This window comes from Maylandia zebra, linkage group LG10 (genome assembly GCF_041146795.1).
Source record: "Maylandia zebra isolate NMK-2024a linkage group LG10, Mzebra_GT3a, whole genome shotgun sequence".
Lineage (NCBI taxonomy): Eukaryota > Metazoa > Chordata > Actinopteri > Cichliformes > Cichlidae > Maylandia > Maylandia zebra.
In genome coordinates, this window is record NC_135176.1 from 12232403 (window position 1) to 12256025 (window position 23623).

Below are 23623 nucleotides of genomic sequence, written 5' to 3' on the forward strand. Positions count from 1 at the left end.
GATCCCCGGTGGTCATCAAAGTGCCATGTTCCTACATGACCTCTCAATCAGACCTATTGATCCGCTTCACTATTAGCTATCCAAACACGCACAAAGGCCAGATCAACATCACAGACCCCGACTGATTATAGCGTGGGTCATAGTGAAAAGCTCCTCTGAGGTCTTTATGTGACAGAAACGCCTGTCTGAGGAAGAGGTGGCTTGTTGCTTATAGATTAGTATGCACATAGGAAATGTTCAATAATTCATTATTTTTGCAGTAGGTGAGTGGTTTGATCACTATAAAGTGAAACTCTGTTAAGACATCAGTCAATAACTGAGCATATACATACTATGGGGAAGAAACAAATAGCAGCCCTCATTTTCCAGAGCATTGTGTTGGTAAAAGGCTTGGTATCCAGCAAAAAGTGACAATGAGATGCAATGTTTTATGCTGCAGGGGAAATTCATACATTGAATACACACACACACACACACACACACACACACATATATATATATATATATATATATATATATATATATATATATAGAGAGAGAGAGAGAGAGAGAGAGAGAGAGAGAGAGAGACAGAGAGAGACAGAGACAGAGAGAGAGAGAGATATGCATCTATCTTATCTATCTATCTATATAGTGCAGTATGCACTTATGAATTTAGGAGGTATGTCGCAAGAAGAGGAAGACAAGTGGTGTAAAACAAAGAACAAGAAGCATAATCAGGTTTATGAGTCCAAGTAGGTGATTTAGTGCCTGTGTCTGCATCTGGATCCAGGAAATTTTGAGAAAATTCCTTATTATTTCTATATATAGCATCACAGCGTTGTCCAGATCTGTATATCTTTCTGGATGCACGGACTAATCCATGCACGGTGTGGGGGGAGAAATTTCATATCTTCACACCTTGGCAGATATATGCAGTAACAGGCTGTTCTAGCTATTTTGAGCTAATTTGAAATGCTAACTATGAAGACTGACAGCAGAAGAGTGAGTGTACTTCTATTGTGTGTACACATTTGTCTTGTGTAGCGTTACTGTGAAGCTGGACTCTGTCATAGGGTTACAAATTCAGACTGACAGCCTTTGGACTCTTGAGCATTCAATGCAGACTCAAGGAGAAAGTGCATCATAGAATTCACATTCAGCATTTGCTCGTGCTGTAATGTAACTGTAGCTATACTGTACGCTAGACATTTTCTTTTCGGTTCAGTTTCACCTACAGATAATTTTTACATATTACAGTCACAAAGAAGGTCACAAAGAAGGTTGCTTACACTGTTTCAGAACTAAACTTTAAAAACTGAATCTTTTATGCTGACAGAATAACCAAGTCAGTGGTTCTTTAATCTGTGACTTCCACCTCTCAGATGGTGATCTCCATTCTTTAATTGCAGTAACGATGATGAAACTCAGGATATTTGATACTTTGGTTATATCAGTCATGCCCCCCCCCCACCTCCTTTCTCTCTCCCTCTCTCTCCCTCATACTGGGCAGTGACACTCCTCTGCCACCAGCACTCTAATAGGGAGGGACCAGGCAGCTCACTCAGTGCTGCTAATGCAGCTCACTGCCCCAGGCCATGGGGCTAAGCTGGAGTACACTACATCTCATCTCATCTCTCTCTCTGTCTCACACACACATATGATGGCAGACACACACCATAAATCCAACATTGTCTCTTATCTGCAACTAAATGAAAACAAGGTGGAGGAGTGGAAAGCTTTTCATTGCCGGATGTTTACTTTTATACTGAGGTGCATTTTTTGAAGACCAAAGTTACTTCAGTGTTTAAGCTTTAGTGCACAGAAAATTAGCTGTTCAATAGGAATTAATGGGACATCCAGTAAAGAGAAGGTGTTTGGACAATAGTGGCACGTGTCTCTACGATGCCATGCATTGGGATACATGTGTGTGTGTGTGTGTGTGTGTGTGTGTGGTTTCTGTCTCCCGGGACTCTCATTATCACTGCTGTCCCAGATGTCACCAAGCACATGAAACACACGTCATGAATAATGGAGTCCTATTTCTACATCTCTCCCCATTTCTCTCCTATCCGCCCACTCTCTTTCCCCTGCATCCCTCGTTTCCTCTGATGCTTCCACTGATGCTTAATTTTCTCTATCTGAGATGGTCCATTTAGCTTTACGCTGCATTGTCGCCCTGTCTGGTTAGGGACGGCTTTATGGGGGGTAACATGGCACCTCTGCAGCGTTCTGTCGAGGTATATCTATGCAAACAATGTCTTTTGCATACAATTGGTTTCATGTCTGTCCCCGACGGTCCATTCAGTCTCTCGATACCCCCCCACAAACCCACACACACACACACACTTCATCCCCTCCCCCAGTGTTTACTGTTTAAAGTCACACAGGGCAAATTGGGACAGAGCAGTCAGTGGAGCAGAAGAGACGTGGTCCCATCATGGTGGAAAACTGGACTCTGCTTTCTTTTCTACCTCATCCCTCTGTTTCCCTGCCTCTTCTTAGCCTCCATGTTTGCCTCTTCCTCACTTCTGTCCCCCCAACTTTATGTCATTCGTTACCCTCACGGTGAGTTGGTGTACAACATCACGCAGCGGCAAGGGGCAGGGCAGGGAAAACATGATTGAAAGATGAGGTAAGCAGTCACAATTGGTTAGGAAAGAGGAGAGCAGTTAGGATTAGACAGTGAAGCGTGGCTTTTTAATGAAAACATGACAGAACCGCGGCTCCCTCAATGCCCTGCAATCTCGACTCCTTTCCAGAAAATGAGCGAGTGACAAAGAAGCGAGTGAGAGAGAAAGAGAGAATCGAATGCTGACACACAGATATTGTTCATGTGGCTTTAGTCCTATCTCGCACATTGACTCATGCTCTGTGTGTTGTTAACAAAGTCTCTCGCATTAAGGAGATGCAGTGGCTCCAGTCGCACAATTCGTTTTTACACCTCAGTTGTGCCAATAAAACCTGCTTTGAATATGAATTAAAAGGAGTTAAGAGGGTGCCATTCATAGATGTTAAGTAAGTGTGCAGCAGAATAAAAGCCAGGACAGTGTATATATTTAAATGGTTGACACCTGCTTCTACTTGGGCTTTTAATGTACACAGCATAGAAAAGGGAGAGAACAGAGGGAGGGTTGAGAGGGCTCCCGCTTTGAATACAGATGTAACACCCCCTTTTTTGCATAAAGGAGTGGAGAATACAGACATGGGCTGTTATCTCCTTCTTACTTTACCCAGCATCATGCCCTTTACTTCTACCCTTTTTCTTATCCTCTCTTTCTCGTTATTAAAATCAAGTCAATGACTCATCGATGGCCCTCTTCCACTTTAAAGCATTCCTCTAGTGCAAAACTGGTTTACTGCCATTCACAGGATCCACTGTGCTAATTTTAACACGTAGTTTATTATTTTTTGTGCCAGCAGGCTAATAGTTTTTGTCCTATTTTAAGCCCGGTAGGTGTTTCTTTGTGTGTGCACGTGCCACACACACACAAATCCAGGCCTCGTGTGCCTGGATTTGTGAGCACCAAGCATATTCCAGCACTGCAGAGAATATCTCCGGAATATGTTGTGCTTTTTTTTTTTCTTTTGTCTTCTTTCTGTGACAGTCACAAGTCTTTGATCTGCTCCTCCTCCCCTCCTCCGTCTTCTCACCTTCTTTCAAAATCTTCTCTGCAACTTGCCGTTAAGAGCACAGGTATAATGCAGAAATACAGAATGCAGTTTTTCTAAAGTGAGACTCAGAATGCTGTTTTTTTAGCAGCTCAAAATCATTTTGGTGTTTAACCTCCTAAAACCCAAACTCTTCCATGGCATGCATTTTTAAATTCTCTTTGATATTTGGGCATATTAGGACCTGATGAATGTAAAAACAAGGAATCACCAGATTGTTCTTTTTTTTTTTTTTACCTGATTTTTGTTTCTAAGAAAAATGAGAGCCACATATGAGGATATTCGTTTTAAATTTCGGTAAAAGAGAGCCAGTACAATGTCCTTGTAAGTGGATATCAGGCCCTTGTAGAGCAAAATTTAGTATTTTGGTCTAGACAACCCAAAATGTGATGCCCACATATGTGGGCGCCCGGTCCTAGGAGGTTAAAGGATATAAAATCAATTTCAATTAGAAAAGACTAATAAAGCTTTGACACTCAGGTGCAGATGCATTTTTGTGGGTCTGGAGCTCAAACCCTTCTGTTACCATCTCCAATCAAAATGTCATCAAGGTTAATTTCTTTCCACTGTAATTAAATACTTTGAAAGTATTGTGAAGAATTATGTTTTAACTGTAAAAGATACACTGCAAAATGTGGCATACTGTACTATACATATACTTAATAGATACTGACAGGAATATTAACTAGCAGTAAACTGTTATTTTACAATGTCCCTACTGTATTCTACACTAACAATTTCTTACATTGACATATAACTGCATGTCCTCAACCCTGTGCCTCCTGAGACCCCACGTTTTCATATGGGGACATTTTACATTCTGGGTTTTCTGTACTTTACACTTTATTCTGCTCAATAGTGCAGATGCAATCTTTAACAAAGTGTTAAAAATGGCATCTGTATCGTTTATGCTACAAAATAAACCCACTGTCAGGTTTATTATTTATAGTTTTATATATTCTAATTATTTTTAAAGTCAGATTAGTTTCAGGTAGCATCCAGATTGGATTTACTAGGTTTTTTCAGTTGAGCTTTAATTCACTATTCAAAAAATAACTTTGATTGATGATGATTCTTTTTTATTTCTTTATTTTTTTATGTATTTTTACATCTTAGGTTTACTCACTTTTTTGAGATGTAAAAGTACCAGAGCTCAAGTCTCAGGTGTAGTTTTTGTCCTTATTTATTTAATCAATCCCCCGACTTCCTGATATTCTTTCGGAATAACAAACTGTCAACACTTTGTGGTCAATTATTAAATTATTAAAATGTTTAATAGTTTAATGCTTGTGATTTTAAAAAGTATTGTACAGTATTTAAAAAAAATTATACATTCAGTCACAAATTTTCCTGCATTTTTACAACAGTTTGTTACAATGAATCAATTTACATTAAAAGCCTCAGGTAGATATTAAACATCAGTGTTGTGACACGTGAAATGTGCAGAGAAACGACAGTCCCAATTTTGTTTGAAAGCCTCTGTGTAGAGAGAGGCACTGTAATGTTGTGATTGTTTGAAGGAATCTAAAACCTTTGACCTTCTCCGTGTGCTACCTTACACTCGTCATAATGCGCAGTAACCTTCATTTAACTGGGAAAGCCCTTAGAAACAAGCATCTACTGCCTTTGACCATCAGCAGGGTCGAGTAAGATGAAGAATCCAGGGGTCAGATTGTAGTGATCCACCAGGAGGAAAACAGGAATCAGAGTTCGATAGCTCATTAGCCTTTTCCAAACTCATTAGATATGGGGTCCATACTGGAAGTCCCATGGGAGCAAAGGTGTTTTACTCAGACCTGTCAGTGTTTTGTTTTGTTTTTTGTCTTCTTGTCATGTACACTGGAAAATCTGAGCAGGTTAGTATCATAAGAAAATTCTTGCTTAGGTGCCTTTAATATAGGATATTGTGGAAATTTGCACCTCTAAACATGTAGGTCGGATTCCCTGTTGGGAATAGTGCTGAATAAACTGTTCATGAATGAAGTTCCAAATATTTTATTAGTTAGTTAAAGGAGGTGACAAATTGTTAGTTATTTTCATGATTTTGAGGTGCAGAACTGGATTAAATGATTTCTGAAACCAGCAAACCTCCAACTGAGGCTTAGGAAATCGGGAAGCTATAACGCGGTGCATTGTGTTGTATGTTTTTGTAAAGTATTTGTGATTGGATACAAAGCTACTTGCATGTGAAAAGCTATATTTAGCCACTTCAAACTGATCCTACTTTTCTTTATTGATTTAAGCGACTTCAACAGCCAGTTTGCCGTTGCGATTTTTGCATTCACACAACACCTAGGGTATCAACATTTGGTCCTTGATGATTGTAAACACGCTGTGCTTTAATAATTGCTGAAAGTACACCAAAATCGTAACAGGATGCCAGTGAGAAGACCCTAGCAACAGGGAGAGGATGAAGAAAGCGTGAGAGTGGGAGGGAGGGGGAAAGATGCAGAACATCAATAAATAATGGCCCCACTGAGGAGGTGGAAATATGGGCCTCGTTATCTTTGCGCCGACGCCTTCATTTGCATGTGAGAAAATGAGGCTGCTACTAACTCGCACACATGGTGCGCACACATACACACTGCTGGACTCGCATGAGCTACAGTATACATCCTATTTATAGACTATTTCTTGCTTTTATTTTTTCCTATTCTCTCACACATTTACACTTCTATTAATTCCCCTTTCCTTCCTTCTCTTTGGAATTTGTCAGAGCAGCAGCTCTGGTCTGTGTGACTGTGAGGCTGCCGGCATTTTGTTGGTTTAAAAAATAAAGTGAAAGCACACCTTTATCACAGGCTTGGTAGGAACTTTAACTTTACTAATGCCCTGTTTAACATTGCAGAGCATACAGCTGGAGTATACACCGCTACAGAGTAGTTGCCTGGTGAAACACCATTAAGTGATTGGGTAAAGCAGGTGGCTTTTGCAGTGCCTTGCTCATGAGTAACTGGGCTCTCTTATAGACTTAGAATAGCAGACTTAACCTTAGTTTATCTCTATGTGCCAACAATTACATAAAAAAAAAGGGGAAAAAGAGCAAATCCAATTTAGTTATTTTAAAAATTTCATCAAAACTAAAAAATGTACACTCCTGGTTAAACCGTTAAATTATCCACACTATATACAGTTTTTTTTCTGTCAGAAATAAAAATCCCTTTCCCGTACATGTAGCTGCAGAAGGAGATAAAAATAGTTCCCCTCTGGACCTCATCTGCATCTGGGCATCACCCTGTTTTTGCCTGTGAATGCATCTCATTGAGAGTGACCAAACTCATACAGGATCTAACAATGTCACAATCCTCTAGGCCATGCAGCTTCTTTCAAAGCGCTTCTTCTCGGGTGAAAGGACTCTTTAAACAATCATTTATACATGATACAAAATTATTTAACCTTTTAAATGGTTCTTTCAGAGCATTTCTGAGGATCTGTAAGTGCCTCGCTCTGTTTCTTTTTTTTTAATTTTACAGCCGTTTTGGTTAGATGTTAAACAGGCTGGTATTTATATATTGCTTTTTTTTTTTTTTTGTTGATCAGTGTTTTAAAATCTAATGCTAAGGTAATAAAACATTTCAAAATGCAAATCTTAAGCTGTGTAAGTGCTGGGTTATCCCTGGATTATGCTTCAGCAGGAAATCTACACAGTAACTTACAACAAAACCAGAAGCTCCTACAAAACGCTATGCTGCAACCTTTCACATAACCTGAGATGCACTTCCAGAGAAATGTAAATACACGTTGGTTCGACGCAGCCCGAAAAGGCTTGAATGGCCTTTGAATGGCAAGGGTTAGAAAGGGGTTTGTGGTGATGTCGGAGGTTAGGACGTAGATTTCACAGAGAAGTCTAAATCAGACTTTAGAATCTTTTTTTTTGCGGTTTATCTCAAGAGTTAACAGTTTTCCAACTTAAGTTTTATCTGCTGCACTTGTGTTTTTGCATCTTTCTTCCAAATTAAGTACATACATACATGTGCATGGCTCTGACTTCCTTTATGCTTAGTATACATGGACGAGTTGAAACTAAAGACAAAATATAGCTTTGAGTCTGACAAATCCAATCCATCATCTTCAAGCTCTGTAAGGGTCTGTGTAACATGAAGGAGGCACAACGGAAAAAAAAACCTGCAACAGAAACTACTGTACTGTTTTTATATTCAGAATGCCTGTACAGTATGCATGCATTTCTGCGTATTCTCCTGAAGCAGAGTGTGTGTGTGTGTGTGTGTGTGTGTGTGTGTGTGTGTGTGTGTGTGTGTGTGTGTGTGTGTGTGTGTGTGAGCGAGAGAGAGAAAGATGTACAGTTCTGTTTCTCATTGTCTAGTCAAGTCAGCATGAATAAAAGCTGAGGGAGCACAGTGATTTCGGATTTAGTAATTAATATTTTACTCTGTCTGCCACTCTGCTTAGAAACTCAGAGCAACAAAAAAAAAAGAAAACAGCGAGAAAGCGAGAGAGCAAGAGGAAAAGGGTGAGACTGATGATGGTTCACACAAAGACATGAAGTGAGTCAACCAACGATAGACTGATTCTATGAACAAACCACTCAGTTGTGATGGCTGGATAGTGAGAGGACTAATGTGATGTGTATTGTGTAATAAGTGTTGTTTAAGAGGCTGCAGATGGGATGAATTCAGTTCACTGCTGCAGACAGGGACAGAAAGAATGGCTTTGACAGATCCTGCTGACTCTCTCTCTCTCTGTTTCTCTCTCCCTGCCTATGTCAGAGTGTTGTGACAGGCTAGTCGTCGGTGTTGTGGGAGTAGCAGTCTTAAAGTGCTCATTATCCTGTAAGGCTTCATTCTAAGGGGGCAAACAAAGGCTGCTGTGAAATTGCAGCCTGTGCCTCCTCCCGGGTCATACAGTATATTCGATGCAAACACATTCACAGTGCATAACTGCTACCTTCCGTATACCTGCTCAACCCTCTGAAAGACCCTGATAAACACAGACTCTGTAGTTTAAATATTGATGCTGGTGAATGTGAAAGCAGCCAGTCCAGTTGTTGCCCCGTGGTTGGATGCTAAAAGGCACAATTGATAATTAATGCTTACAAACCTAAAGAAATCTTATTGTAATGACTGTCACACTTAAGGTAAACTATGAGATTATTTGTGCTGTGAGGACATAGTACAGCTTCGTTAATGTGAGGTTTGTGGACTTTATCAGGAAATGTAAGATAGCTTACCTTTATGCAAAGAAACAATGTTCTGTATAAATTACGCAAGAATATCTTGGTAAAGGGAGTCATTGCAAACTGATGTCTGCCTTCACTATACACAGCTTGAAGACTTTGTAATGCTGACATAACTGTTCTTTGAGTAGCATAAAACAAATGCTAAGAAAGAGAAGACACAGAGGCACATTTGATCTTTGGCCTTCCTGTTTTCTTATCATGCATAAAAGGAAGAACACTTAACGAGTTTTGTGATGGTAGTTAGTGTGATGTGCAAGAGTTATAAGCTGTGTGTGGAGGGAGACAGTAAATCTGTCTCTCCTCTGTCTGTGGGTGGTGTAAGTGACCGCTGGGTGTCCTCCAGGTCTTGAAAGAGTGCCAGGCTTTGGGAAGCAGCATTATTAGGCAGGTAGTGCCAACTGTTCAGGCAGCTGTTTGTTCTAAGAACAATATGGTTTTGCAGTATGCACTATGTATTTGAACGAGAGTGATCATCACGAAAGTGTGGGAACAGGAGGGAGTGAAAAGTTTTTTACACACAAGGTCTTCGGAGTGATGTTTTGCCTGTTGTCACTTCTCCTTTAAGAAGATTAATGTTGATCTTTTGTTAATGTGTCTTCCTCAGGTAACAGGTTCTCGCTGACCTCCTTTGGGGCTCTTTACATCTCCGATGTTCAAAAAGAGGATGCTCTCTCTACATACCGGTGCATCACCAAGCATAAATACAGTGGCGAGACACGGCAAAGCAATGGAGCCAGGCTCTCTGTAATGGGTGAGTAACTGGTGTGTGAACTTACCTTTTTCTCTTTGTCTTGACAAAAATGTAACACCATGTCTGCATTCCAGACCCCAACGAGTCTGCACCCACCATCCTGGACAGTTTCCAAGCAGGGGAGGTCTACGCAGGCCATAGTATTGAGCTCCCCTGCATAGCGGGAGGATACCCAAGCCCTACTGTGCGCTGGCTGAAAGATGGTCGCCCACTACCCTCAGATGCCCGCTGGACGCGGCGATTGACAGGGCTGACCATCAGTGACCTGAGGCAAGAAGACAGCGGCAGCTATGCATGCGAGGTCACCAACAGTTTTGGCTCAAAGGAGGTGTCTGGACAGCTTCACGTGATAGGTGTGTGAGGCTCATTACACACAGATACGCACACACGCTCACACACATTTGCAAAATATCTGGCAGACTGGCTCGTTGTCTTGTCAGTGAATCAGCCTTGCAGACAGACATAGTTGTAAGCACCTTTAAGTGTTTGGTTTGGGGCGCACATGTAAGTCCAAGCTAAAGTGTGTCTGTTACAAACATATGTGTGAGCTGTAGGATGTCCCATCATATCAGACCTCAAAAGGAAAGACAGGGCGGTAATTCGCTCAGGCTGATTCCATATCACAGCTGCCAACACCATTTACCATCAGAAAAGAAGAAGAGTGAGGAAGACAGAGATAAAGACAAGGGGTCATGCGGGGGGCGGTCGGACACCCAGACAGTGCTGGAATGACATTATCTACAATGTAATAACGAGATAATAAGAAAGGCTGAGCTAAAGTGTGTAAAGTATACAAAGAAACAAAGGGAGTGAGGCGAGATAGAGCGAGAGAATAGAGAGGCGGTAGGCTTTGCCAGTGGGCACATCATGGCAGCACAGTCTGTGACTCTGACAGGGTGAGTAGGGGGGGTTGGGAGGCACAGTGATGCCCCCCAGCATACACCACCAGCTGCCTTATTGCTCACTGACATTTGCGTGCACACACACACACATACACACATGTAGACACGCGTTCTTGCTGACACACAGACACACTCACACACACAAGTGGACAGAGATGTGAAGCGATATCTCCAGCTGCTTTTTTAATGAGTGCGTCCAACTGATTGAGTCACCACTGCTGATTGTACTCGCTCTCTTTCTCCCCATCTCTGTGAATGAAAACGCCTACTGTAAGCACCATGTGTCATGTTTTGAATCCAGTTTAATGATTTTAGAGTGATGCAGGAAAGGCAAAAGACACAAAAAACACCTTTTGGAATAAGATAACATAATTAGTAAATAAAAAGGTAAGTTAGCAGGCTACAAATCACATTGATGCCTTTTGATTATTATAGCAGATATACTATTAAAGTGATCCACATTTTTGTTTTATGAACTCCTGTGGTCTTCTCTCAGATCCACTACGAGTGACCTTGTCCCCTAAGAATCTGAAAACGGGCATCAGCAGCACACTGTTCTTCACCTGCACTGTGGAAGGCTCTCCAGAATACACCATCACCTGGTACAGGAACACAGAGCCAATTGTCCCAGACGAGCACATCTCCATCCAAGGACAACACAATGACACCCTGCAGATCACTGCAGCACAGAAGCTTCACTCTGGGGCCTACCAGTGCTTTGCTTCCCGAAAGGGCCACACTGCTCAGGACTTCTCTATTATTCTGCTAGAGGGTACGTGGACAGTGACTTAAATAAGTGCAGGTATTAGGCGCCATAGTCTTTGTGTTCAAAGTTAATATGTTTGCTGTGGGCTTTGCAACTTCTCAAGTATTCTGCTTTTCTGTCAGAACTTCTCACTTTCTATTTATGTCCTTCTGTTTCCTCTCTCCCCCTGTCCTCTCAGATGGTACTCCTCGTATTGTGTCTTCCTTCAGCGAGCGGGTGGTAAACCCCGGCGAGCCTTTCTCCCTTATGTGTGCGGCCAAAGGAGCCCCACCCCCTTCTATCACGTGGACACTGGACGATGAACCTGTGATTAGAGATTCAACCTACAAGACCAGCCAGTACACCCTGTCGGATGGCCTGACTGTATCGCACGTCAACGTCAGCAGTCCACTTATTCCAGACGGAGGAGTGTATCGTTGCGTCGCACGCAACTCGGCCGGTAGCGCCGAGTACCAAGCGCGCATAAACGTAAGAGGTGCCTGTCTGCTTTTCAATATAAATGCACTCTACACCTGAATCTATACAAACATACAGGACCTAGTGAGAGGCATTGCACACATCTATCTATCTATCTATCTATCTATCTATCTATCTATCTATCTATCTATCTATCTATCTATCTATCTATCTATCTATCTATCTATCTATCTATCTATCTATCTATCTATCTATCTATCTATCTATCTATCTATCTATCTATCTATCTATCTATCTATCTATACACACAATACACTGAGTGAATATGTGATTAGGCTAAAATCAACAAATATCCTCTATCAGATTTTAGTAAAGGGGGCACAACTAACCTCCCTTTCCACCTGTCAACTGGCCCCAATCACTCTATCCCTCAACCTTTATCTCTTCCCTTCCTGTCTCCGTGGCTGCCCTCTATATTCTGCCATGACCTCCCTCACCTCATCTCCCCCTTTCTCCAACCTCTGTGTTTCTCTCTGTCTCCTCCCTCCATCCCCTCCCTCTCTTCCCCGTGTCTCCAGGTCCACCTCGAATTAGACCCATGCGAGACATCACCGCAGTGGCGGGCAGAAATACCTATATAACGTGTCGTGTGATTGGGTACCCGTATTACTCCATTAAGTGGCTGAAGGACGGCATGCAGCTGCCTGATAATCATCGTCAAGTGGTGTTTGAGAACGGCACACTGAGGCTCACAGACGTGCAGAAGGGCGCAGACGAGGGGACCTACTTGTGTAGCGTTTTGATCCAGCCCCAGGTGTCAATCAACCAGACTGTCCACGTCACTGTCAAAGGTAAAGCTGAAGAGGAGTACGGATGCACTGGGCAGTGTTTTTGGTAAATTTATACCTATTTTATGAACCCAATTTATAGAATTAGGCTGCAGTAGAGATAAAGTGACACATCAGTTGACAGGGAGATATTGCATCTTCACGCTTTTCCCAAATCTATTTCAACTAGAGGTAATGCTCCATGCATACCCAAAATTCAAATTCACTTAAAACAGTAGTGAAAAAAAATCTTAAGAAATCAATCACCAATACTAATACTACTTTGGTTTTCAAACTGCTTCCTTTAGCTTAAAAAAAGATGGGGAAAAAAGCGATGCAAGTAAAATTTCTTGATGAAGAGCAGCTAGTCACTGCTACTTGGGGGACACCAGTGTACAAAGCTGTCAAGTGCAACTTTAGTAATGCTGTTGAATGCAGATGAATGGTGTTTTGGGGGTAGATTTATGTTTGTCGTGCGTATTTCATTTAGTCTGTGAGCGGGATAACGATGGCAGTAAGCAGGGCAGCTGCAGAGGTGTTTGAGGGTGTGTACATGTGCCTGTGTGTGAGTGTGTCTCTGATTTAATTAGATGAATAATAATGAAGCCTAGATTAAATCCCCCAGATGTCTCAGCTGTAGTACCCCCACCTCAACCTCCATTACCATGGCAACAGAATGACTTCCCCCTGCCAATTGGACTGTAACCAGAGCAGCTATTATGGGCTGCAGGAGATGTGGGGTGGTGGGGGGGTGCTGAAGAGGGGCCCACTGGCCAATGACCTTCTCCCTCTCTCTCTCAGACTCTTAGCATTGCTCCAGATGGCCACATTGCCGCTCTTCAACATCTATCACTGCCTTTATTCCACTGATTTCCTTTCTCTCTCCTCTAGTGCCACCGCTCATCCAGCCCTTCGATATCCCCTCTACCTCAGTGGGGAAGCTCATGTACATCGCCTGTGTGGTGTCATCTGGGGACATGCCCATACGCATCACCTGGCACAAAGACGGCCAGCTCATCGTGCCAGGCTCTGCCTCTGGTGTTGCAATAGAGACCAAAGAGTTCATGAGCTCCCTGCAAATTTCCAATGTGACACTGAAGCACAATGGAAACTACACCTGCATCGCCAGCAATGCTGCTGCAACTGTCAGCTGGGAAAGACAGTTGATTGTTACTGGTGAGGGGTGACGTGTAATGTGTAAAGTAACCGTAGAACTGTTTTGTGATCACTTACTTTTTGTAACTTCTACCAAGTTTTTCCATTTATATAAAATCAGGATTTCTGTTTCTCAGTGCCGCCGCGTTTTGTGGTGCAGCCCAACAATCAAGACTGTATCTATGGAAAAGCTGGAGTACTTAACTGCTCCGTGGAAGGTTACCCCCCTCCAAAAGTCATGTGGAAACATGCCAAAGGTAAAATCTGCACATTATCCTCATGGCATTGCAGTAAAAGCTACACACGAACAAGAAAAAGTATCAGGCTTCCATACATGCTTTGTGTTGTGTCCTGCAGGCGTAGGAAACCCTCAGCAGTACCATCCTGTCCCACTAACTGGCCGTATCCAGATCATGTCAAACGGTTCTCTGCTGATCCGACATGTTCTTGAAGACGACCGGGGGTACTACCTCTGTCAGGCCTCCAACGGAGTGGGCTCAGACATCAGTAAAAGCATGATCCTTACTGTCAAGAGTAAGTGTCAATCCTCTGCTTTTTGGCATGAACCCACTTCTTTTCAAACCCACATCTCCTGGATTGCGCTGAGATAAGTCTCAGCTTTTTGGACAGGGATCAGCTCTTCTAAGATGCACTTTTGCCCCAGGCTAGTGCGGCCTGTGCTTAACATAGCCTAACTTAGTCTGTGTCCTGCACATCCTTCACTGGGGGTGCCTTTCCTATTGACTGATGTTCTCTGGCTGTCAGCCTGTGCGCTACAGAATGTTTGGTGGGGAAAAGGGTTGATGAATTAGTGATGAAAGCAAAACCACAGGAACCTCTTCAATCAATAATCTACGTCTAAGTAACAGAGGAGGAAGAGAAGCGAAAGTAGAGACCGAAAATAATAAAAAGAGGGAGGAGGTGGTGTTAGAGGCCAGTGGGGCTTGAAGCATGAAATGAAAATGGGGAATAAAATGGAAAAAAAGAGATGTCTATACATGTGTAATATATCCTTGCTCAGTTTCCAATACTACACGCCCGTTTTCCCTCATGTCATTATTCCATACAAAACGATTCATCATGCTGACACTTGTCTATTTGCTCAGTCCCTGCCATGATCACCAGCCACCCAAACACTACCATGGCAAGGAAGGGCCAGATCAAGGAGCTGAACTGCACAGCACGGGGCGAGCAGCCCATTATTATCCGCTGGGAGAGAGGGGACACAGTCATTGACGCAGAGAGAAATCCCCGTTACTCCATCAGCATCAACAAAAAGGGGGATGAAGTCATCTCTACCCTAAAGGTCAGATAATATATACTTATACTCTTCAGGCCTTTAGTGTAGCTTAATGCCATTACACCGAACTATGCTAAAAAAAAAAAATCTACTTCTACTATAGGCTATTGCAGGGTTTAATAAGCTTTAAAAAAAAGTCCTATTAAAGGAAGTTATTATGGGAATATTTTTAGGATATTATATTCCTAAATTTCACACGTCATCTTTCCCTGCTTGTGCTGATGCTCGCAGCTTAACCCAGCCGAGCGAGGAGATTCTGTCTTCTTCTCCTGCCATGCCATCAACTCCTATGGAGAGGGCAGAGGGCTCATCCAACTCACTGTACAAGGTATTTCTACAAACAACTGCAAATCCCTCTTCTTTTATTTAAATAAAGAATTAAGGGGAAAAAAAGTATGTAAACAACCTAATGAGGAAAGGTTATTTAACGAGATACTGATGGTGGTAAAAACAAAGGAAAATTCTTTTTTTTTCCACCCTCACGCAGAGCCACCCGATCCTCCCGAGCTCGAAGTACGGGAGGTGAAGGACAGAAGCATGAACTTGCGCTGGATCCAAAGGTTTGATGGCAACAGCATCATCACCAGCTATGACATTGAGTACAAAAACAAGTCAGGTGGGTTATTAAAAACAACAAGCCTAATCCCTAATGTAAAAGTTATTTCAATAATTAAAAACTGAAAAAATAAACCTCTGCTCATATTCAACAGACACATGGGATCACATGTACACAACCAGGAACATCTCACCCACCAACAATCAGGCCAACATTGTAGAGCTGCACCCGGCATGCGTTTATAGTATCCGCATGTACTCCTACAACAAGATTGGCCGCAGTCTTCCCAGCAAAGAGCTCACAATCAGTACCGAAGAAGCACGTAAGTGATTGTTTTTCTCTAAATATCACGTTTTTTTGCCTATCTAGTATTTGTTTTTGCTGTCTCTGTATGGAGTAGAGCCATCACTATCTGATATCTTCCATCAACAGCACCTGACGGGCCTCCGATGGATGTAATCCTGCAACCGATGACATCTCAGAGCATACGAGTCACATGGAGGGTAAAATCACTGTTGCTTACGACTTCATTTAAGTATTAAGCCTAGTATAAGTGGAAATAACTAGAAAGCAAACAATGATGGGATATAAAGATATGCTCCATGATTTAAAACAACAAGGTTTCAGTGATGTCACAAACAAATCCAAAATGTTAAGAGACACCTGTGAAATTGTTGGTTACAGAAATGCAAAAATTAACTAACTAAAATTTAGAATTTATCTCGTTTAATTTCTTTTTTTTTTTTTTACATATTGCTGTCAAATTTCATAGTAAAACTTTTTTTCTCCAAAACTTTCAGGCTCCAAAAAAGGAGCTGCAAAACGGCGTGATCCGCGGCTACCAGATTGGATACAGAGAGAACGGTCCAGGTAGCAATGGCCAGTATAGTATTGTGGAGATGAAAGCTACGGGGGACAGTGAAGTGTACACCTTAGACAACCTAAAGAAGTTTGCCCAGTATGGGGTGGTGGTCCAAGCCTTCAACAGAGCTGGGACTGGCCCATCCAGTACTGAGATCAATGCTACCACTCTGGAAGATGGTAAGTGGACAGCAAGATGAAGAAAACGAGGAGAAGACTGTGAGATACAATTTAGGAGAGTATGGAAGGAAAAGAGGAGGGACTGTAAGAAAAAAATTTAAACATCCAAAAGGAACACATGAAAATAATAGTCAAATGCAATAACAGGATGAAACACTCATGAATGAACATAACATGCATGTAGAAATGCATGCTCAAACAAAATGTTAGAAATAAATTTGCAGCACATCCCCCATTATTCTTTCCACTTTAATTAGCACCTTCATTAGGCTGGTAGAGAGCGAGAGAGGAACAAGGAACCCCATTACTCTTTAAATGTCTGCCCACTCTACCTCCCTTTTCCCTGGTCTGCCTTCTTTATCTTCCCTTTCTTCCCATGGGTTCCCTTGTCATCCTCCTCACTGGTCCTCTGTCTATTATCCGTGTTTTTATTTCTTATACTTTTTTGGACCCTTCCTGTCTGAGAGGAGAGTAATGACGGGCACTTGGATGATGAAAATTGGCCACGCAGGTAGTCAGAAGCTGCCTCTATACCTTCAATTAGCTTAAACAAGAACATTGTCTTCCTTTAGATTGTATCCTCCACATTTCAGCTCACACCCTGCTCATCTGCATTTTGACCCCTTTGGTGTAGCTCTTTTACTATTCATGTTGCTCTCTCAGTGCTCTTCCTCCTCTCCATCAACCCCCCTCCACTTCTACTCTCCTCTCTAAAAGCTAGGAATGAACAAGGAGCTATTCAGGACTAATTTGAGCTTGTTTGACTGATTTATTTCAGCGGAGATTTCCTGTGGTTTGTGACATTGAGTTATTATTACTTATCAGTGCTTCGGCTGCCATGCTACGTCGGACCAGATTTCAGTAGAAGCCATTAAAACACTAAGAGTACTCAAATATAGTTTAACAGTGCAGCACTAACACTCACTCTCTATGTTCCCCAGTGCCCAGCGAGCCTCCGCAGAATGTGAGAGCAATCTCTGTGACATCAGATGAGGCAGTGATCACATGGGCAGAGCCTCCACGGCTGACGCTGCACGGTGTGCTGAAAGGCTACCGGGTTGTGTTTTGGTCCCTCTTCCCTGACGGAGGTGGGTGCTGTGGGGGCCAGGCCCAGTGGCCAATGCAGAGTAATTATCACCTATCTCATTCTAAGATTCACCAACCTGTCCTCCCACTCACCTACCTTTCTGTCAGTGCTGTGAGTCAGAATGTTTTAATGTGTATCCACACCTTTCTCATAAAGCACTTCCTGGTCCTGTGTGTTTTTGAATTTGTCTGTTTGTCAAATAGATGTCCAAGATGGAGATATGGCTCAACTTTAGCTTAAGGGCTAGCCTTTGATTTGACAGAAGTGACCACATTTAGATGAGAGGGTGATGCACCCATCCATAGACAGCGGGGGTGCATCACACAGGCACAAATACCTATTTACTACATACAAATAAAACTCTTGGAAAACTAACAGTTAGTTGCACAGCGTGCTATATTATTTGCCAGATAACTGCTCCAGAAGCACCAACACCCCAGACACGATCAACATCATGCACCTAATAATACAAAGCATAAGTCCTAATCACATTTAATTGACTGAGTTATATAAAAAAGATGCCTCTGTAGAGTTCTTATGACTTGCTACAACATCATTTTTATGTAGCATATTGCAAACATGTTTTTTTTTTTCAGCTCTTAAGTTAGTCATTTTAATTTGAAAGTCGCCTTAAGGTATTTGAGTTTTTGGCACTTCTGCACTTATTTTATTTTTCACCCCCAAAGATTTCTGTTAAGTCTGTCATAGTTTCTTAGATTTTTAATAAAACTTGTGATCAGAAAGTCACACAGTATAGCAATGAGTGTCTGTGTGTTGTAGGTCCAATATCTGTGCAACTCTGTTTCCTAAAAAAATATTTACTCCTCCTTTAGACACAATTTTGAAATAGGAAGGTAATTATATTCATGAAAAAAAAAGTAATGGCCACGTATTACATTACCAAATAAATGCAACTGCAAATAAATATATTTTTTAGGAAACAGAGTTGATGTGTGTTGTTACTCCTATCATCACCTACAGCTTCTAAAAAGAGTTTTTCTCCTCTCCCTCAGAATGGGGAGAGATGCAAAACATCACCACCACACGTGAACAGGTGGAACTGCGAGGGCTCGAGAAGTTCACTAACTACAGTGTTCAGGTGCTGGCCTACACACAAGCTGGCGATGGGGTCCGCAGCAATGTCCTCTATATCCAAACCCGAGAGGATCGTGAGTATACAATTCATTTGTTTTTTACATGAAGAAAAGTGTGCAATGTAAGGAGATGGGAAATGGGATAGAGGTAGATTTTAAAAAAGGGAGCTGGTTGTATCTCAAACCCATAACAAAAGCTCATAACAAGCTATGCTGGGAATCTCCATTAGCTGTGCTAATGAGAATTAAGAGGCTTTGAGTCCACAGCTCAGGGCTAAGGGAGGTGTTTCGGGAGGAGGAGGGAGAAGTGATGTCTTAGAGCATATAGCATCCAGGAGTCAGCCATCGGCCTGGGCCTGCATCCTTACCACCAGCCCTCTTGCCATAGGCATAGGGATTAACTCCTTTTGGATTAGAGAGAATTAATTTTGTGCTTACACCATTGGAGGCAGGATTACAGCCAGATCCATGTCTCTTTATAAAGGAGGAGGAGGGGCCTGGGGGGCTGAAGATGGAAAGATACAATGGCGATTGCACAGCCCGTTCTTGGCTGACAAAAAATAATGAGTGAAAAAATTATAAGAGAAACACCACAGCTGAGGTGTTTGTTTATTTGTGTCTAGACTGCTGTCCTCTTCTGATTGACTCAGTGTTCCATCGTGTATTTTTATAAATGAGACTGTTCACTTAGTAGTGTTCTCTTCCTCATCATCACTTGGGTTGTGCTAGTTCTGCAGCAGACTGTCTTGGCAGACTGTCTGTCTGTGTATCTGTCTGTCTGGAGTCCTGGGCAGATTTCGGGCACCAGATGGGACCTGACTGTCCCATCTCCTACTGGTGCTTTGACATGGGGGTCCAGTTATGATAATGATAGCCTCCTGTGCGCCTCCCTGCTGCCATTGTTACATGATCCCTGTCACTTTTTTTGTCCCTGCTTACTTCGTTTAAAACTTGCATCTCTGCTTTCTGAGTTTTTGTTGTTTTCTTGCCCACTCATGTCCTCTGTAGGGGAAAGAGATCTGAGGGTAGAGAGCATCAGGGGGCCTCACAAAGAAAACAAGAGGAATGGGGGATGGATTTAGAGGGCTGGGTCTTACACTGTGGTAGCCTCCTTCTGTAGAGGCCAGATGAGGCCCACTGTCAGGCACAAGTTATATTTATGGTTTGGTTTGAATAGGGTTGATAGTGTGGACCCAGTACTGTAAGACCAATGAAACAAAAGCATTATTGTTCACCTTTCACAGTATCCAGTGTCCTGATGTGTTTTTGTAAAGTGTGCATGTTTTTTAAGCCCCTTTTGTGCCATTATCTCGTAATCAGAGTATTAAACAGTGTCCAGTGCCAAGCTGAAGTGGCTAGCAGAGGATCAGACACTAATGTCTAATCTGTTTGAGAGTTTTGAGAATGCTGGGTGTCACAGAGTCAGAACTGCTGACCAGTGTCTGAATGAACATATGTCACAGCCATCCCCTCAAAAGGATGTTTTTCAAAGTCCTTCCAGAGCAGCTTAGTATAGGCTAAGACTTCCAATCCGCAAAAAAAAGCCTGTTCACTTTAATAGCTATCCAACACCCAGCATGTGCCTGCACAAACACAAACACACACACATATGGATGCCCGCCATGCTGATGTTGCTATGTCTTTTCTCCTAGTTCCTGGTCCACCGGCTGGCATCAAGGCAGTTCCCTCCTCCTCAACTAGTGTGGTTGTGTCCTGGTTGCCTCCTCTCAAACCAAATGGCATTATCCGCAAGTACACCATCTACTGCTCCAGTCCCGGATCTGGACAGCCAGTAAGTGCCTCCTCTGTGGGTGTGATTCATATAGGGCCAATTTATCTCTGAGGTCCGTGTAAACCAAGTAACTTATTAAATTACCAATGGAAATAATTCATTTGTAAGCGCTGTTATTAAATGAACCTGTATGCATGCATTTGTGTGTGTGTGTGTGTGTGTGTGTGTGTGTGTGTGTGTGTGTTGCGCATGTCTCTCTTTCACTGTGTTTGCACCATCGCTTTATTTCTTGCCCTCCCAGATGAACAGATGAGGTTGTCTTGGCAACGTGATGAGACGTAGATATGCAAATGAGCCAGAGAACAAGCTCACACATGCACACTGCCGCATCAGAAGCACACACTCACAGAGACATCACATTTCGACATTTTCTATTTATACACATACGTGCAAGCATTTCAATTGTGGTTAGATCATGTGCATACAAACACCAGCACACGGTGAAGTCTGATATCAGGCTAGAATCTCACTTTCTTATTATTCACAAATACTCCTCCCTCTCTGTGCATGAGTGCCATGTAAATGAGCACAGGCAGGGAGGAGAGAGGGAAGGAGGGAGGGGGGTGGAAAGAAGGTTGAGAGAGAAAAAGAAGCACACCATTAGAGGTAGGGAAAGACCGAGGGGAAATGAGAGAAAAAGAGAGGGATGAGGGAAGAGGGAGAGACAGGCAGGGTGGAATGGAGGAGAGAGGAGGGTATCAGTCACATCGAGATGAGAGTGCTTTTGTCCGTCTTTTCATTATCTCCCTGTATCACTCCCTGGATCACCACAACACCGCCACGATGCTGAAGGAATGTTCGAACCCCCTGCACACAAACACACACACACTTATGCACATCCTCCCCTCCCTGTGTCCCTCCATCCAGTCCTCTTCACTGAGCTAGACAGAGAGGGAAAGAAAAAGCAAATGGTGAAAGAACACAGAGATGAACAGATTAAAGAGAGAGAACAGCGGATCATCTTAAGAGACAACAGTCTTTTTGTGCATTGCCATGTATGTGTTTGTGTGGATGCAGGTGAGTGTGTGTTCATTCTCAAAGGTTTGCTTGGAGGAAAAATACATCCAAGCAAACCTTAAATCCAGTGTTGAGTACAGCATTATAAGTAGCTGTAGGTCATTTGCATCAAATTTATTTTGAGTAGTGGGACAAATAGACAGCTCCGCACAAAGGTTTACATTTTCTGTTTTGCCTTTCTTGTGTTGACCTAAAACCTGTGTTCAATTCTGAGCAATCATACTGCTCGCTGTGCATATTTTCTATAGTTTTTGTTTAAAAAAAGACATGGTTTTATGGGTTTTGCCTGAACAAAAAAAAACAAAAAACAGAGAGAGAGAGAATACCACATACCACATCTGTTTCTCCTTTACAACCAAAACACTCTGCAAAAAGCTTTAACTCCCTCAAAACATTCAAATGATGTCAAGTTGTATACAGCATAAGATCTACGTTGTTCAGACAATAAATTCACAAGTTGATCTGGGTGGAAATGGAATCCATAAGGAGGTCAGCCATAGCTGAGAAAACCCGGCAAAAATAATGCACAGTATCATCCTTAAATTTTGGGAAAGACAAATAAAGAAAGAGTCAAAAATGCAAGTTGCTGTCAGTGTATCAGAGACAAAACATCTCAGTGGACTCTATGTTTGTGCTTTGGATTTAAGTGATTCGAGAAACAATATATGTATCATTTCTGCCTTTTATCACGAGGCAAACACTGCCAGTGAGGCTAATAAGTTAAAATTTTAAACAAACAGATGACATTGACAGATGTATTTGGCTTTCCCTTTATTTCTCCAAAAAGTATGCTTTTTTGTTGTTTCAAGATACCGACAGTGTTCAAGGAAAATTGCACACCTCCTTTTTCACTGAGCGCATTTTGATGTGTCACAATAGGAAAAGGACAGATGTAAAAAAAAACTGTTTAATCTGTCAACTGCAGGAGCATTAGTTTCAGTTTCCTGGTGTCACGTATGTTATGCTGAAACTTAAACAGAATAGAGCCTAAATTAATGTTATGTTCATCTTAATTTCCTTTGTAGCTTTATAAAATGTAGCACTTTAATCAAGTCCACAAGCTGCCACCACTCCTGTTATATTACTGTTTTATTTGCTAACATGACATTGCGTGCCCTCTGTCCCAGGCTCCCAGTGAGTATGAGGCCAACCCAGAGATGCTCTTCTACCGTATCACGCACCTTACCCGCGGTAAACAATACCTCATCTGGGCTGCAGCTGTGACAACTGCTGGAAGAGGCAACATTAGCGCAAAGGTCACTGTGGAGCCTGCTGGGAAAGGTGGGTCCTCCAGGCATGCCAGTTGTAGAGAAGAAGGGTAAAGGGATTTGTGCAAAGGTTATCAGGGAGAGCGCGGTAAACATGGCTATGAACTGGCAGCATGATCTCCTTTACACAGATCACTTTCATCAGTCTCCCTCCCTCTCGCTCTGTGTACAATCTCTGCTATTGATTGACAGCCGTGGTATTGATTGAGCAGCGGCTGTGTTGCAAGAAACGTTGTTGTTAATTATGTGGTGATGAACAGGGCCTATCCAGTAAAATGACCCTTGGGGAGAGAGATAGCAGGCAAAATCAATAGAAGGGAGGATTTATGGAGAAATGATAGACTCGAGACTAAGAGTTTTGACAGGGGGCTACATTAAAACACTATGGTACAGCTTTTTAATCCCCCAGGAAAAACGATTCAGGCCCACTTAATCATCCAAAAGCAGACACAGAAAGACAAGTTGAAGTATGAATAGAGTCATTTTGGTGTAATGCTTACTATTTGAGTTTAACATCATGTGCTAAAGATGCATGTTGAGTTTTACTGGTTGCATCTTTGTGTGCAGTCCCAGCTAAAATCCTGTCCTTTGGGGGCACTGTGACCACTCCCTGGATGAAGGAAGTACGTCTGCCCTGCAGCTCAGTGGGAGAGCCTACTCCCACAATTAAATGGACCAAAGACAGGTCAGAGCGGTCACTGTATACCCTTAGATATCAGAGATATCATGCACACATGCTGATGCTATTTCTTGTGAGGAAAATTGATTTTTTTAAAACTGCTCTTAATCCTGAATAACCTGT

At 42.4% G+C, this 23623-nt stretch overlaps 1 protein-coding gene across 3 annotated transcripts in view; it reads left to right on the plus strand.

The window, feature by feature from the left end:
* Window positions 1–23623, plus strand: part of LOC101484774 (cell adhesion molecule DSCAML1) — a 54134-nt gene that overhangs the window by 20833 nt on the left and 9678 nt on the right. The window contains exons 4-22 of one of the 3 annotated variants that reach the window (XM_004573349.5): window positions 9453–9599; window positions 9674–9952; window positions 10998–11273; window positions 11446–11742; window positions 12263–12535; window positions 13403–13687; window positions 13804–13923; window positions 14024–14200; window positions 14773–14972; window positions 15198–15294; window positions 15454–15582; window positions 15677–15844; window positions 15955–16025; window positions 16323–16563; window positions 17505–17690; window positions 18664–18819; window positions 20397–20536; window positions 22681–22834; window positions 23389–23506. In XM_004573349.5, coding sequence (XP_004573406.2) covers window positions 9453–9599; window positions 9674–9952; window positions 10998–11273; window positions 11446–11742; window positions 12263–12535; window positions 13403–13687; window positions 13804–13923; window positions 14024–14200; window positions 14773–14972; window positions 15198–15294; window positions 15454–15582; window positions 15677–15844; window positions 15955–16025; window positions 16323–16563; window positions 17505–17690; window positions 18664–18819; window positions 20397–20536; window positions 22681–22834; window positions 23389–23506 — 3514 coding nt within the window. Of the gene's footprint in view, window positions 1–9452; window positions 9600–9673; window positions 9953–10997; window positions 11274–11445; window positions 11743–12262; window positions 12536–13402; window positions 13688–13803; window positions 13924–14023; window positions 14201–14772; window positions 14973–15197; window positions 15295–15453; window positions 15583–15676; window positions 15845–15954; window positions 16026–16322; window positions 16564–17504; window positions 17691–18663; window positions 18820–20396; window positions 20537–22680; window positions 22835–23388; window positions 23507–23623 lie in introns of those variants that run through there. The other 2 variants (XM_004573350.5, XM_076889049.1) reach the window with 2 other exon arrangements.